The sequence below is a fragment of the Dasypus novemcinctus genome, chromosome 5 (assembly GCF_030445035.2).
Source record: "Dasypus novemcinctus isolate mDasNov1 chromosome 5, mDasNov1.1.hap2, whole genome shotgun sequence".
NCBI classification, from domain to species: Eukaryota; Metazoa; Chordata; class Mammalia; order Cingulata; family Dasypodidae; genus Dasypus; species Dasypus novemcinctus.
Window position 1 is genome coordinate 163,289,755 of NC_080677.1, and position 14,657 is coordinate 163,304,411.

Consider the following 14,657-nt stretch of genomic DNA (forward strand, 5'->3'; position numbering starts at 1 on the left):
CGTGTCAGGCTTTGTGATGGGCCCTGGTTGGCTAAGAAAGTTTTCAGTTTATAATGATCGGCTACCATCCGTTCTAAATATCACACATCACCATCCCTCTTCGTTGGAACATTATACTTACCATTTTAGATAGCGAACAAGATTTTTTTGACTGTATTTTACTATCCACAGTTATGAGAATTTAAATGCTAAAGAAATGACAGGTGGTTACATAAATACTTCCCCAACTCCCCAGGCATTTCTAATTAGCTCTGGCGTGTTTTCACATGACAAGGGTCCCCTCGGGGACAGCAGATTTATTGTTTGCTTTGGGCACAGCGGCGAGATTATTGCATTTGGATAATACTTTTAAAGTTACCACTTGGGAAAAGTCAAACAGCACAGCATTGTGTTGCAGGGGGCTCAGCCACCAATCGCTGTCTTTTTTCATGAAAACCTGCACTTTTTCTCAAGTGACAACTATTTGTCACAGTCTTGCTTTGCGGCACCACTGGGCCAGCCTGCGCGCTGGCTGTAGTCAACCCGTGACCGTCGCAGCCGCGCCAGGCCGGCTTCCACGCTCATGGCGCAGGGCGGGAGCTGGTTTGCGCCTCGTGGTGTTTTCCCGTTTTTTGGAGCAGGAAACGGCGGCAGAGGAAGCCCAGGGGATTGGAGCGAGGTCACCTCGCCGGGGGCCGCCCGGGAGGGCGCAGCACCCAGGCGGGGAGCTCCGCTTTGCTGCCCGTCCAGCCTCGTTCAGGCTGCGGTGGCCCCGGCGCCGCTCCCTCCCGGCCACCCGCGGGCCTGGGTGTGCTGACTCGCCGGGCGAGGACCCGGAGCCTCCTGGCGTCCGCCAAGGCAGAACAACTTGTCCCAGGTCCTCGTGGCGCTGAAAACAGGAAGGCGAGCCCGCGCCCGCACTCCCGGCCAGGGCGAGCCGAGCGCCTCCCCAGCCCGGCGGGCGCGGCCCGGGCCCAGGAGACCTGTCCTCCCCAGGACAGGCGCCCTGCCCGGCGCACGGGGCAGGGGGACGGGGGGCGCTGCCCGCTCCAGGCCGGGGCCGGCCCGCAGCACGCGGGGCCACCTCCCCTCGGGACCCCCGGGTCTCCAGCTCCCGGGCCGAGCAGGGACTGCGCAGCGGGGACAGCCTGGGCCCTGCGAGCGTGGGGCGCCGCTGCCCGCGGCCTGCGCTCTGAGGAGAGCGGGCGCCCCCGTGCCCCCACCCCCCATCCCCTCCACAGCCCTCCGCCCCCCCACGCCCCTCCACACCCCCACTCCCCTCCAGCGGCCCCCGTTCCCCTCCGCCCCCCACTCCCCACTCCCCTCCAACCCCAAGCCCCCACCCCCGAGCCCCCACACTCCCCTCCAGCCCTCGGCCCCCCCGCTACCTCCGCCCCACACCCCCGGGCCCCCCCACTCCCCTCCAGCCCTCCGCTCTCCCCCGGGCCCCCTCCCCGCTCCCCTCCAGCCCTCGGGCCCCACCCCGGGTCCGCGCTCCCGCGGCCTCCGGGCACCAGCATCAGCCCGAGTGCGGGTGGGTGGGAGGGGGGAGGAGGGGCGGGCAGGGCGCGGGGCCGGGCCCGCCCTCCCCATCCGGTTGCTCCCTCCCCGCGCCGCGCCCTCCCCACCCTCCCGTCGCTCCAGCGCTGCCTGGCCCCTGCGCCGCGCCCTCGGCGGCCCCCCAGGCCCCCAGGCCCCGGCCCGCGCCGCCCGCGCCCACCTGCCGCCCGCGCCCCCCCGCCCGGCGTGCTCGCTCCCTGCACGCGCTCCGCGCGCCGGTGGGTTTGGCCTGCGCGGCGGCGGCGAGGGGCGGGCGCGGAGCCGGCGTGAGTCACCCGCACCTGGGGGCGCGAGCCGAGCCGCCGCGGAGCCCGAGCGCGGCCGCAGAGCCCGGCGCCCCTCGCCCCCCGCCGGCCCGAGGCGGTGCGGGCCCGGGGCATGCCCCAGCCGCCCTCGGAGCCCCCCGCCGCCGGCCCGCGCGCCGCCACCATGAACCCGCCGTGTGCGCGCTGCGGGAAAGTCGTGTATCCCACGGAGAAAGTCACCTGCCTCGACAAGGTGAGCGGGGCGGCGGCACCTGCGCCCAGCGGCGGCCTGCGGGCGGGGTCGGGGAGGGCGGCGGGCTCGGCCGGGTGCGGGCCGGGGCAGTCGGGCGCCCGCCCGCCGCCACCCCCGGGCCCCGCGCCCCTGCGCTCGGCGCCCCTCGCCCCTGCGCCCCCTCCGCTCCCCCCTTCCGCCTGCACCCCCACCCGCGGCACCACCCCGCGCGGGGCGACGGCGCCCCGGGGCCGGCGGCGAGGTGGCGAGGCGGGCGGTCATGAACATGTCATCCGGCGCTGCCGCAGCGCGGGGAAGCCGCCCGCGGGGAGCCGGGGCGCGGGGGCCGGGCGGTCCCAGGAGGGGCTCGGGCGACCCCCGGCCAGACCCCCTGGCCTCCCGGGCCGTGCGTGGAGCGGACGGGCCTGGAGAGACCGGGCGCAGGCGTCCCCCCGAAATGACACAAACGCCTCGTTCTCGCCAGTTGGCCTCCGGCCCGCGCTCGGGGCAGAGCCTCAAGTCCCGCAATTTCCGGGCTGGGGGCCGAGACCCCTGCGCAGCCCAGCGCCTGCCAGCCCGGCTGCCTGGCGGCGCGTGGCTGCGGAGACCCTGCAGACGCCGCGTCGTCGCGGAGCCTGGCTCTCGCATCCACCCCCTTCCGTGGGCCCGCTTTTCCCGCACCCACGGGTAGAGGGCGCGGAGGGCAGAGCCCGGGGCTCCCCCTCGGGGGTCTGCAGGTGAGGGGAGGCTGGACTGAAAGCTGGACTCCGATTGCCACCTGCTCTCTGGACAGCAGGTGGACATGCCCACCACGACTTACCCTCACGACTTGTCCCCGGTGGGCTGGGATGCAGCCCGCACGCCTGCCCTCGCCAGCCGTTCTGGAAGGAACTGGCATTGTCCTGGGTGCCAAATATTTCGTTTTTTTCTTTCAGTACTGGCATAAAGGATGCTTCCACTGCGAGGTCTGCAGGATGGCACTCAACATGAACAACTACAAAGGCTACGACAAGAAGCCCTACTGTAATGCGTAAGTGTCCTCCGGCGGGCCAGGTGTGGTGTGGCTGGTTGCAGGGCAGGAGAGCGGCCGTACCTGTACCAGGAACTGACTCACTGTGGCCAGGTGGGGCGTGGCCAAGAACCTGTTTTTGCCTCAGGCGCTGAGGCCAAGCACTTTGTTGAAGGTCATTGCCTTTACGGTTTTCAAACCTGTTGGGTACTTTTTGTGTCTTTTGACAGAAGGTTAGTGTTGGAGGGTCGCTTGGCTGCTGAGTTAGGGACCGTGGTGCAGAGGCTGTGGACGGCGGGGCACGAGAAGGGGTGGGCTCTGAAGTGCAGGCCAGGTCGGCGCAGCTTCCATTTGGATGACCTGCTGCTGCCACACTGCAGGTTTCTGTCTGAGCCTAATTACTCAGGAGAACGGCCTGGCTACCGTCCTTAGAACCAGGGACCTGAGATGCAGCTGACTGGTTGTTGGTGGCAGAGGCGTGCATTTTGGCAGGCTTCTGGGTGGCACGCTTTGCCAGGCTTTTGAGATAATGCCGTTAGCTCAGGGTTTAGTCCTGGTTCGCCCACAGCTGGCACAGTGGCCCCTCCGTCTTTACCATCATCCCTGCAGACGGCTCGAAGGCAGGGGCACGGGGCACGGGGCACGGGGCGCGGTGAGCCACGGCGGCCTCCTGAAGCTCTGGGTGGTTGACGCGACCGTTTTCCCCGTGGCCCCCCGAGCCCCGGCATGGCTTCCGGTACCCTATGGGCCTCTCAGCTGCATTGTCGGGCCTTTTTCCTGGCCCCCCTGTGGACCCCCGGCCTGGGGCTGGAGGTTTTGAAGCAGGTGCCTCAAGCCTTCTGGAGAGGGGACCTGTGCTCCGCTCACGCCCTGTCGCGCCCTGGGAGTGGGTTGTAGGGGTCCTCCATTCTGGCACACATGGGCAAGGCGCCAGCTCCTCTCTGGGGAGAGAACTTTCAAAAATCTCTGTGTCTCCGTCACGTCCCAGCTCAGTGTGTTAGAGGCGGACTAGAGCCTTTTGAAGAAATTAGAAAGTGAGGGCACTGGGCAGCAGCGGGGCCTGCCTGGAGAAGCGAAATCCACAGCTAACCCCAAACGTGTGGGAGTGTCAGCCCTCCTGTGGCATGCCTCTTGTTGGGGTGCCTCTTGTTGGGGTGCCTCTTGTTGGGGTGCCAGGAGGCAGAACGCAGGCCTCCATGTGCTGGTCTCTTGCTTCCCTTGGAAGAGGCGTGGGCGCCTGGGTGGGACCCGGGGCAGGTGGCGGCAGCGGGGAGAAGGGAAAGGACGTCGCCATATACGGGGCCGTGGCTCCTTGTTGAAGGACAGTGGCTTTCTCCCCGCGGCCCCCTCAGCCCACGGCCTGGCTCCTCCTCTCTGGGCCACATGGAGAGTCTCCACAGCTCTGCAGGCCCGAGGGTAACTGGGTGATAACACCACCTGTGGGTGCCCCTGGTGAATCTGGGGGAATGAATTAGGAAGGGGAAGGAAGGAGAAGAGAAAGTAAAGGAGGAGAAAACAAAAATTAAGAAAAAAAAGTAGCTTTATATGGAAAGATAACTGAATGAAGGAGAAAGAAATGTTAAAATCCCCCAACAAGCACAAGCGGGGGCTGTGAGCTGTTGATTGCCTTGTGCGACTGGAGGGCTCACTGCCTGTTGCTTGGTTTAAGCTCAGACCAGTTGAAAAGGACTCCCAGACTAGCCTCTGCTGCAAGCTGTGTGTGGCTCAGGAAGGGCTGCCCGGCTCAGACCTCACAGTGAGCAGGTGCCCTTTACACCCCGGAAACCTCCTACTGTGTTGTTTTATCGGCGAACCTTATTTTTAATACCTTACATATCTCTAAATGGAGTGTTTGTGGATTTTCTCCCCAAGATTCTTATGTGAGTCAGGTGCTTTACTATTTGTTTTAAGTTGGATTTTGTGGCAGCACCTCAGGTTTTTTGTTCACCTGCAACCTGGTAGCCTCCTTCCTTGAGCACGTGGGAGGAGAGGACAGGAAACACCCTTTCTGGGCAGGGAAGTGGAGGGAGCAGAGGGTGGACCATTTGTTGAGTGAAGCTCGATAAGCGGAAGCCCTTGTTCTCAGCTTTTATTTTCCTGAGGGGTACAGGTCACTCTGTGAGCTTGGGGTCAGTATGGGTTACCCCTGGGAAGTCCTGCGGCCGTCTCCTCTGAATCGGCTGAACGGTGTCCCCCGTGGCTCCCTCTGCTCTTGGCTAGAGGACCACACTCTCTCTGGGTCAGGGGTGGAAAATAGATTCTCAGACGTGCACTGCTGGAAAATGAAGTATTGTATGTCTATGTAAAGCAGTGTCCCTGTCCCCACCTGGCTTGGTACAGAGTCAACAAACATACATACTTCAATGAGAATGACTTGTCTTCTTCCCCAGAAACTTTCTATTGTGGATATTTTCAGATACACAAAATGGTTGAAAGACTAATTCAGGGAATATCTCTATACCCTCTGATGAGATTCAGCTATTAACATTTCGACCCCTCGGCTTCATATTTTTATCTACCTGAATGTACATACCAGTCTTTTTATTATTGTTGGACCATTGAAAAGGCAGTTTCATACATCAGGGCGCTTCGTCCCTAAAATCGACGGCATGCACCTGCAAAGAATAGGGTCATTTTCTCAAAGAATCACAGAGTCATTATTGTACCTAAGAAAATTAATAAAAATTTCATAATAATATCTAAAATCCTGTTCCAGTTCACATTTCCCCCATTGTCCTAAGAAAAGAATGCCTTTTGTAGCTTTCATTTATTTTAAAACCAGGATCCAGTCAAGGCGTATACTTTACATTTATTTGTCATGAAAATGCCTCCTTTCTTGGTTCGGGGAGATTAAATATCACTTCTTTAATTTCTGGTGCCATTACTTTTGATTTCCATAACCTCTCATTGTTTTCAGAAAGAGAATTTAAGTAGCGTTTATTGAGACAATAACATAATTAAATTAAGAACCTTTAAAATAAGTACTCAGAACATGCTTTAAAAATGTGAAGGCATAACCAGAGGCATGTAGAATTATTTTAAGAAAACATGAAGGCTTCTTATTCCAGTTGCTGCCTGAGGGCATTTTAAAAATGGAATGGAGGAGTGAGTATCAATTCAGGTTACATGTGTTGCTTGTTTATATTCTTATGTGTTTAGAGAAGAAACACGTTTCCTGTTTGAGTTTTTGCAAAGGCGAGCATGTATAAAATATAATTTACTTGATATTTAAATTTTGATCTTTTGATAACTGTAAGACGGGGCACAATACACATCTAGCTGCTGATGCAGCAGTGCATGCTGTTAAAATATTTAAAACAAATTGGTCTTCTTGAGTGCCTGCTGTATTTTCATAAGCAGCCAGTGGGTTCTTCAGCAGAGTCAGGTTCTTTCCCCTCCTTTGTCATGGAACTTGCAAAGAAAAGAGGACTAGGCAATATTTTTATTGCCCAGAGGTGCTGAGAAAATAACACTAGATTAAAAGAAAGTATAGCTAATGTTTATATGCAAAGCTATATGGCAGATTGAACTATAGCTCTTTTAATACCCAACAAGCTGCACAAAGAATATAAACCCAAGCCATTTGTCAAAGACGCTACCTAATTTATTGTGTATAAAAGTCAAAATTGCCTATGTTATGTGTTTATAAAAATAGAGCATTTCTTAACATTTTAGGAGAAACATCTCTACTCGGGAATAGCAACGCTTATTTTAGGCCCAGGGAACGCCCAGGTCATGATGCAATAGCTTACCATGACCTTGGTCCAAAAGTCCCCCAAATCATCAGTTTTGCAGAATTTTTTGAGAGGGCCTGAAAACTGGTGCTGACCTGTCCATGTTTAAGGTATCTTCTACCTATGTCAAACGTATCTTTAATCGTGGAGCTAAAGGAGCACAAATATCTGTGTTAAATGTGTTTAGTTATCCTTCCAAATGAAATTCCCTCCCACCAAATAGCTTCACTTAACATAATTATGGAAGGCTTTACAAATAAAACAGCAGGAGCTGTGTGTTGAGTTGTCTCTTGCTCTGCTCTATTTCGGGAATAGCTTTTGACTGTCTCCAGCCTGGAAGATGCTGAACTGGGAGCTGGGAGCTGGGTGCTGGGTGCTGGGTGCTGGGTGCTGCATGCTGCGCGTCTCCGGGTCGTCACCAGCCTCCCAGCTGGGTCTCCTTTACTTTCCCTGTCGGCGTCTCCTTGTTAGTGTCTTTCCGAGGACGTGGGCGCAGAGGACGTTTAGACCTGTTTGCCCACCCTGTATTTCACTTCCCCCTCTTTGGGTCTCTCAAACCTGGTTCTAGAAACTCCAAGGAGCTGTGTTAACTTAAGGGAATTTATGAGAGTCTCACTATTCGCTTAGCTCTAATCACTTACAGACTTTTCATGGCCGGCAGCAGGGTGCCGTTGGAGTTTGAGCAACACAGCCCAGGACTGGAATCCCTCACCTCCTGTGAGGTGTCTCCATCGCTAAGCCTCATTGTTCTCATCTGTAAAATGGGAAGAGCAGCCCAGCCCTGGCCCCCAGCCCCCTGCAGTGGGGATGGGTGGGGATGTCACGGTCTATAGCAGCACTTTCCACGCTGGGGAGCGCCTCCCGTTAGAAGGCTGTGACCAGAATTAGAGAGAGAGGAAGGAAGGAAAGAACAAGATGGACTGAAGGAAAGAGAGAGAGAGAAAAAACATCGGAGTGTTGTTTTGGCAAAAGCTTTTTTCTCTTTCCCCCAGTTGCATGTGTATGTCCTAGATGATGCAAAAATTTTTATTGGAATTGGTGGTCAAGAAAGCTTGAGAAACCCTGATTTAGTTCTGTAATCTCACTGCCCGTTACATCAGAGTGGGGGGGTTGCAAAGGCAACACTGCCTGTTGGGTTAGGGGCTCAGGTGGTCACTGCTGGCACTCTGTACCTGTGCCACCCCCCCTTCCCCTGCCCCGCCCAGCCCTGTGAGCCTTCCGGTCTCAGCTCAGCACCCCCCACCTTGCACGGTGACCCATGCTTACCTGGCTGGGACTGGGAGAACGCCTGTGTCTCCCACCTCTGTATCCTTGGAAGGTACTGGGCAAGTGTTTGCTGCGTCTTTGGCTGTGATTCCCTGCACGTGACCCTCCACTCAGGGTGACCCAGCACTGTTTCTGCTGGGGAGGCAGATGTAGGCTGAGAATCCTAGAGGAAGCGGGTTGGGATTAGGGTTTGGGAAGCTGCAGGAAGGCCCAGCAGGTGGATTTCCTGGCTGGAATTCTGAGGACCGCTCGCCTTTCCCAGTGTTGCCGGGCTGGGGTGGCCTTCCCTGCCGAGAGGCTTGGTCTCAAAATTTGTTGTATTCTAAAAGCATTTTTCATTGAAGCTGGCTTATTAACTGTAAAATGGGAATATAATTCCTACCTAACAGGGACTTCATAGGACGGAAGCGGGGGATGCTTTCGGGCCTTAGCCCCGCTCGGCTACCGTTAGGTGCCCGAGTAGTAACATCCTCCCTTATTTATAACACCTTGAAAGCTTTCTCCTAGTTCCCCCTTGCAGACAGGAGAAAGTGTCACAGTTACAAGGGACATTGTTCGCAGCGACTTAGTTTCAGGGAAGGAGCTTGTGGTCGCAGGAGTTTCCCGCCGGCGTCATTACAGTGTGCCCTGCCTGGGTTTGCAGCTGCGCGCCTCACGGAGGAAACCAGACCTCTGGCTCCTTGACATAGGCTGCTATGGGAGGGTGGCAGCTTTTTTTGTTATAATTGGATGATTGAAAATGACAGAAGGAGATGCTTTATTTGAGCCAACTAAAAAGGTTCCAGTGAATATGCAAGGTGATCCGATTCTCGGGTATCTTACCACATCGTCAACCAGATGAAATGCATTTTGGTCCCTTTGAAATCATTCTCAAGACCATCTTTAAAAATCACGCTCTGAGTTCTGCCACCTTTGAAAATATTTCCAAGAGGCGCCGTCAAGATGTAGTTTTTGTCTCTTTCTATATGATGATGTATCATCATCATATACGTGATGATGTATTTATTATGGAATGATGTCGGATTAGAAAAGGTTTTGAGATGAAGCACAGCAAATACCTCCTAAATCAGGGTGAAAAGCGAAGTCGGCGCGGGAGACAGATGCGCGTGCTTAAAGGTGTATTGATTATGTGTCAGGGCCTGAGTGCCGGTGCATTTTGGCGTGTCTTCCCTAAACGTTTTCAGATGCGTGCTTTTCAAAGCAGGGCAGACCACCCTGCGGGCCACCCCGTCTTTGTGGGAGCGCCGGGCCCTCAGAGCTCAGCTCTGGGGGACGGGGAGCTGGAATCTCTTTTCTTTTCCTCCCCGGTGGTTGGTGTTGGTAGAAAGAGCTTGTCTTTTCCCGGTGGGACAAGTGAGATCTAGAATCATTTATGAGCCGAGGGCCCAGAGCTCTCCAGCTCTTAGTTTAAAGGATTAGTATCGCTCCTTTCACGCTGGGCTTGACTGCGTGAATCCAGCGGCCTTCGCTGGTGGCCGCCGCGGTCCTGCAGGGCTGGAGCCACGCCGGACGTGGCGCGTGTGCAGGCGGGAGGGGTGAGCAGGATGGGCTCACACCAGCACCCAAGCCCGGAGCGCGTCTCGCTCCTCCTCGGCTGGCCTTGTTCTTGGTGAAGACCCTGCGTGGAGACCCCGCGGGACGTGCTTTGCGTTCGGCTCCGTTGACTTTTCCACTCTCTGCGGGCTTGTTCCCTCCAAGGGGCCATCCGCCCTGGGCGGGGGGCTGTTACTGCGTCAGCCCAGCAGTCTGGAGAAGGCAGGGAGACAAAGCCCCTCCATTCAGCTCGTCCCAGGCAGGTGCGCCAAGGCGGGGTGGGGGGTGGGGACGTGGGCGTGGGGATGAGGCGTGGGGACACTTGAGTTACGCTGCCTGCGCTCTCCAAGTTGGCCTTTAAAGGTGCTTCCGTATCCGCTCACTGACCCCGGAGGTGAATCCCGCCAAGTTCGGGCGACGTGCGGGGGCAGGAGCGGCGTGGAAAGGCGCCTGTCGGTGGAGAAGCACACGTCGTGGCACGGGCGGCCTTCGGGTCCCTGCCTCCAGGGCTGATGGCCGAGGCCCGCTGCCCCCTCCTGCCCCCTGTTCCAGTCGTCCTCCTTGGGTGCCATTCCTGCCACCGCAGTGATCTCTCCAGACATGGCTGTGATCACGCATCCCCCAACGCCTTCGGCGGCTCCCCGTTGCCAACAGAAAAGCACATTGTGCCTGAGGGGCCCCTGGCCCTCCACCCCCCCACCCCCCCCTTGCTTCCTCCCAGCCCCTGGAGCCCCCAGCCAGAGCCCAGGTCTGATTCCCAGGAGCCTCCCCCGTCAGACAGGCATAATAAAAGGCGAAGCCTTTCGGCAGAGGCTCGCTGGGGTGTCCAAGCACTAAGCCGCGCGCGCGGGGCGGCGGTGAGGCTAAGGAAGCGCGTGTGATGCTAACGCGCCTTAGGGTCGAACTCGCCGCAGTGGCTGGACCGTTTGCTCAGGCTGCTGTGGAGTCTTCCCGCCCTCCCCCTCTTTTTTTAAAAAAATTTTTAAATTTTTAAAAATTTTTATTATTTTACGCTTTTTAAATTAAAGTTAGTAGATCACAAAGAACGTTACATTAAAAACATAAAACATAAAAAAAAAATAGGAGGTTACCATATACCCCAACCCCTACCCCATCATTTTTGTAAATTGTATTTTTTGAAGATACATACATCACAAAAAAAAAATTAAAAAATGTAAGAGGTTCCCATATACCCCACACCCCCCTCACCCCACTCCTCCCACACCAGCAACCTCTCCTATCATTGTGGCACTCATCGCACTCGGTGAACACATTTTGGGGCACTGCTGCATCACGTGGATGATAGTTTACTCTGTAGTTCACACTCTCCACCGGTGCAGTCTGTGGGTTATGGCAGGATATATAAAGTCCAGCATCTGACCCTGCCATATCATTCAGGACAACTCCAAGTTCCGAAAACGTCTCCACATCACATCTCTTCTTCCGGTGGAGAAAGTCGCCTTCCCCTCTTTTTTTTTTTTTTTTTTAACATGGTTTATTTTTTATTTATTTCTCTCCCCTTCCCTCCCCCCCAGTTGTCTGTTCGCTGTGTGTTCTTCTTCCTTTTTTTTTTTTTAAAGATTTATTTATTTAATTTTTATTTAATTTCCCCCCTCCCCCGGTTGTCTGTCCTCTGTGTCTATTTGCTGCGTCTTGTTTCTTTTTTGTCCGCTTCTGTTGTCGTCAGCGGCATGGACAGTGTGTGCTGCGCCATTCCTGGGCAGGCTGCACTTTCTTTCGCGCTGGGTGGCTCTCCTTACGGGGCACACTCCTTGCTCACGGGGGCTCCCCTATGTGGGGGACACCCCTGCGTGGCAGGGCACTCCTTGCACGCATCAGCACTGTGCATGGGCCAGCTCCACACGGGTCAAGGAGGCCTGGGGCCTGAACCGCGGACCTCCCATGTGGTAGACGGACGCCCTAACCACTGGGCCAAGTCGGCTTCCGCTCCCCGCCCTTTAAAGTTCTTTCCACCTCGAAAGCACTCGGCTCTCAAGCCGTGGAGCTCTGACGGCAGCTTTTACGCCCAGCGACGCGCGGTGGGAAAGCTCGCCTGTGGCGCCGTTGTGCCCGTCTGCCCACTGGGGGGCTTGCCGCGGGGCTGGCAGTGGCCGGGAGGCGCCCTTGTTGCGAGAGCGTGGCCTCTTAGCGGAGCGGTTTCCGGATGAGCCCGGGGACCCGAGAGTGGCCGTGCCTCGAGCTGTGCCTGTCCCGCGCCGTGTTTGAATGTTTGAACTGTCGGCACCGCGTTGCCCTCTGACCCGCATCCCGACAGGCGCGGTGCTCCAGGGCCCACGGTGTCTGTTTAGTCAGTTCAGGGACGTCGGGACGGACCCGCCGACAGGAAGTGTGCGGAGGGCCTGCCCGCGGGAGCTGGTCGGCGGGACTCTCTCCATTTGCTCTCCCTGCTCCTGTCAGCCGAGTGCGTCCTGCGGGACAGGGCGGCCGTCCCGGCCTCGGTGGTGCCAGCGCGTCGCCCAGCGAGCCCTGCGGCCCCTCTGCCCGCCGAGCGGAGGAGCTCGGCCGCCCGGGAGGCCGGCGCTGAGAGCAGCCGGGGCGGAGGCCCTGGGGAGCCCCTGCCGGCCTGCGCCGCGAGGGGACCCGCTGACCTTACGGCGGGACACTGTGTCCCTCTGACGGGCACCCCGGGACAGCGGGCGCCCGGAAGGCCCCTGCAGCACGACGCCGCTGCACCTGTGACGCTGCTGCGCCTGTGTCCTGCAGGCTCTTCCCGGGGACCCCTGTGCTTGAGGCGGCGCGCCCTTCCCGCGTCACGGCGGCTCTGTTCTTCCTGGAGATAAATAGGTATTTAATTCTTGAAGCTAAATTTAATCAAAGCTTAATGTATCAATCCCTGATGAAGGGAGGCCTTTCGCCTCCCGCATGGAGGCATTTTGTTTCCTCTCGTGCCTGTCTTCGATGCCCCTTCATCCAGGTTTCCAGAGCGCGGGGAGCAACCTGGTAGGCCGCGCCCGCCGCCGCCCTTCCCTCTCCGGGTAGGTTTTTCCGGTACCAGTGACGCAGGTCTCTAACTCTCTTAACGTTAAGTGAAATTCTATTTAAAGATCCTCAAATGCTTAAGGCGCATAATAATTAAGGGTTATCCCTGTCAGGAATAGAAACAGCGTCTTAGAGCAGTTTTTCCCGGGAGGCTGCTGAGTTGGAAGCTCCTGTTTGGAGGGTTTGCGCAGCGGGGTGGGCCCGGGGCGGCCGCTGGAGGCCTTGGCCTGAGTGCGCACCTGGCCCGGCGCAGCCTCACCTGCTGCTCGTGTGCACACCTGGCCCGGCGCAGCCAGCCTCACCTGCTGCCCTGGTGGGAAGCGCCCGCATGGCAGGTGACACATGCAAAGGAAAGGGTCAGGCCTTTCTTTTTTCAGCCTTGGGTATACCCAGCACCCAAGAGGCACATGTGGGTTGACTTGGGAAGTTCTCTGTCCTGCGGGGTGGGCACCGCATTTAAAAACTAATCTCAAGGGAAGTGGACATGGCCCAGTGGTTAGGGCGTCCGTCTACCACATGGCAGGTGCGCGGTTCAAACCCCGGGCTTCCTTGACCCGTGTGGAGCTGGCCCATGCGCAGTGCTGATGCGCGCAAGGAGTGCCCTGCCACGCAGGGGTGTCCCTGCGTAGGGGAGCCCCACGCGCAAGGAGTGCGCCCGTAAGGAGAGCCACCCAGTGCGAAAGAAAGTGCAGCCTGCCCAGGAATGATGCCGCACACACGGAGAGCTGACGCAGCAAGATGACGCAACAAAAAGAAGCACAGTTTCCCGTGCCGCTGATAACAACAGAAGCAGACAAAGAAGACGCAGCAAATAGACACAGAAAACAGACAAACAGGCTGGCGGGGGAGGGGAGAGAAATAAATAAATAAATCTTTAAAGAAAAAAAAAAAAAGAAAAGCCAGAAAGCCCTGGAGCTTTCTGAGCTCAGACTAATACAACACAAAGTTTAAAAGATGGGAAATTGAGAATTCAAATGGGGCAGGACAGCTCAAGGCCAGAGGCCAGAAGGTGGAGAAGAGTGTTGAAGGCATTTACGTGTGCATCAAAAAGATGAACCCTTGCTGGGGGGATGTGGTCATCAGGGGTAACAGGGAATGGTGGGGTGCATTCCTACTCCATTTTCTTCCTTTCAGCCAAGAAAACAACACGAAAACATTGTTAAAAAGAAATCAAGGCAGGTGTTAGGAGCCAGCGGGAAGCGGGCATGGAGCCTCTGCACAGAAGCAGGAGAGTTCCGGACTCTGGTGCAGACCACGAGCCTTTTAGGGACCTGCACACACCTGTGCGTGGCCTTGAGGTTGGATCTGGGACCTGCACACACCTGTGTGTGGCCCTGAGGTTGGATCTGGGACCTGCACACACCTGTGCGTGGCCTTGAGGTTGGATCTGGGACCTGCACACACCTGTGTGTGGCCCTGAGGTTGGATCTGGGACCTGCACACACCTGTGCGTGGCCCTGAGGCTGGATCTGGAACCTGCACACACCTGTGCGTGGCCCTGAGGCTGGAGCCTGGGACCTGCACACACCTGTGCGTGGCCCTGAGGTTGGATCTGGGACCTGCACACACCTGTGTGTGGCCTTGAGGTTGGATCTGGGACCTGCACACACCTGTGTGTGGCCCTGAGGTTGGATCTGGGACCTGCACACACCTGTGCGTGGCCCTGAGGCTGGATCTGGAACCTGCACACACCTGTGCGTGGCCCTGAGGCTGGAGCCTGGGACCTGCACACACCTGTGCGTGGCCCTGAGGCTGGAGCCTGGGACCTGCACACACCTGTGCGTGGCCCTGAGGCTGGAGCCTGGAACCTGCACACACCTGTGCGTGGCCCTGAGGTTGGATCTGGGACCTGCACACACCTGTGCGTGGCCCTGAGGTTGGATCTGGGACCTGCACACACCTGTGCGTGGCCCTGAGGTTGGATCTGGGACCTGCACACACCTGTGCGTGGCCCTGAGGTTGGATCTGGGACCTGCACACACCTGTGTGTGGCCCTGAGGTTGGATCTGGGACCTGCACACACCTGTGTGTGGCCTTGAGGTTGGATCTGGGACCTGCACACACCTGTGTGTGGCCCTGAGGTTGGATCTGGGACCTGC

General features: G+C 57.4%; 1 protein-coding gene across 1 annotated transcript in view; it reads left to right on the forward strand.

The window, feature by feature from the left end:
• The first annotated feature begins 1,824 nt into the window (after window positions 1-1,824).
• Window positions 1,825-14,657, forward strand: part of LOC139439058 (LIM zinc-binding domain-containing Nebulette-like) — a 205,838-nt gene continuing 193,005 nt past the window's right edge. The window contains exons 1-2 of the mRNA XM_071215504.1: window positions 1,825-2,037; window positions 2,952-3,046. Of these exons, the coding sequence (XP_071071605.1) occupies window positions 1,918-2,037; window positions 2,952-3,046 (215 nt within the window). The 5' untranslated portion in view covers window positions 1,825-1,917. The remainder of the gene's footprint in view (window positions 2,038-2,951; window positions 3,047-14,657) is intronic.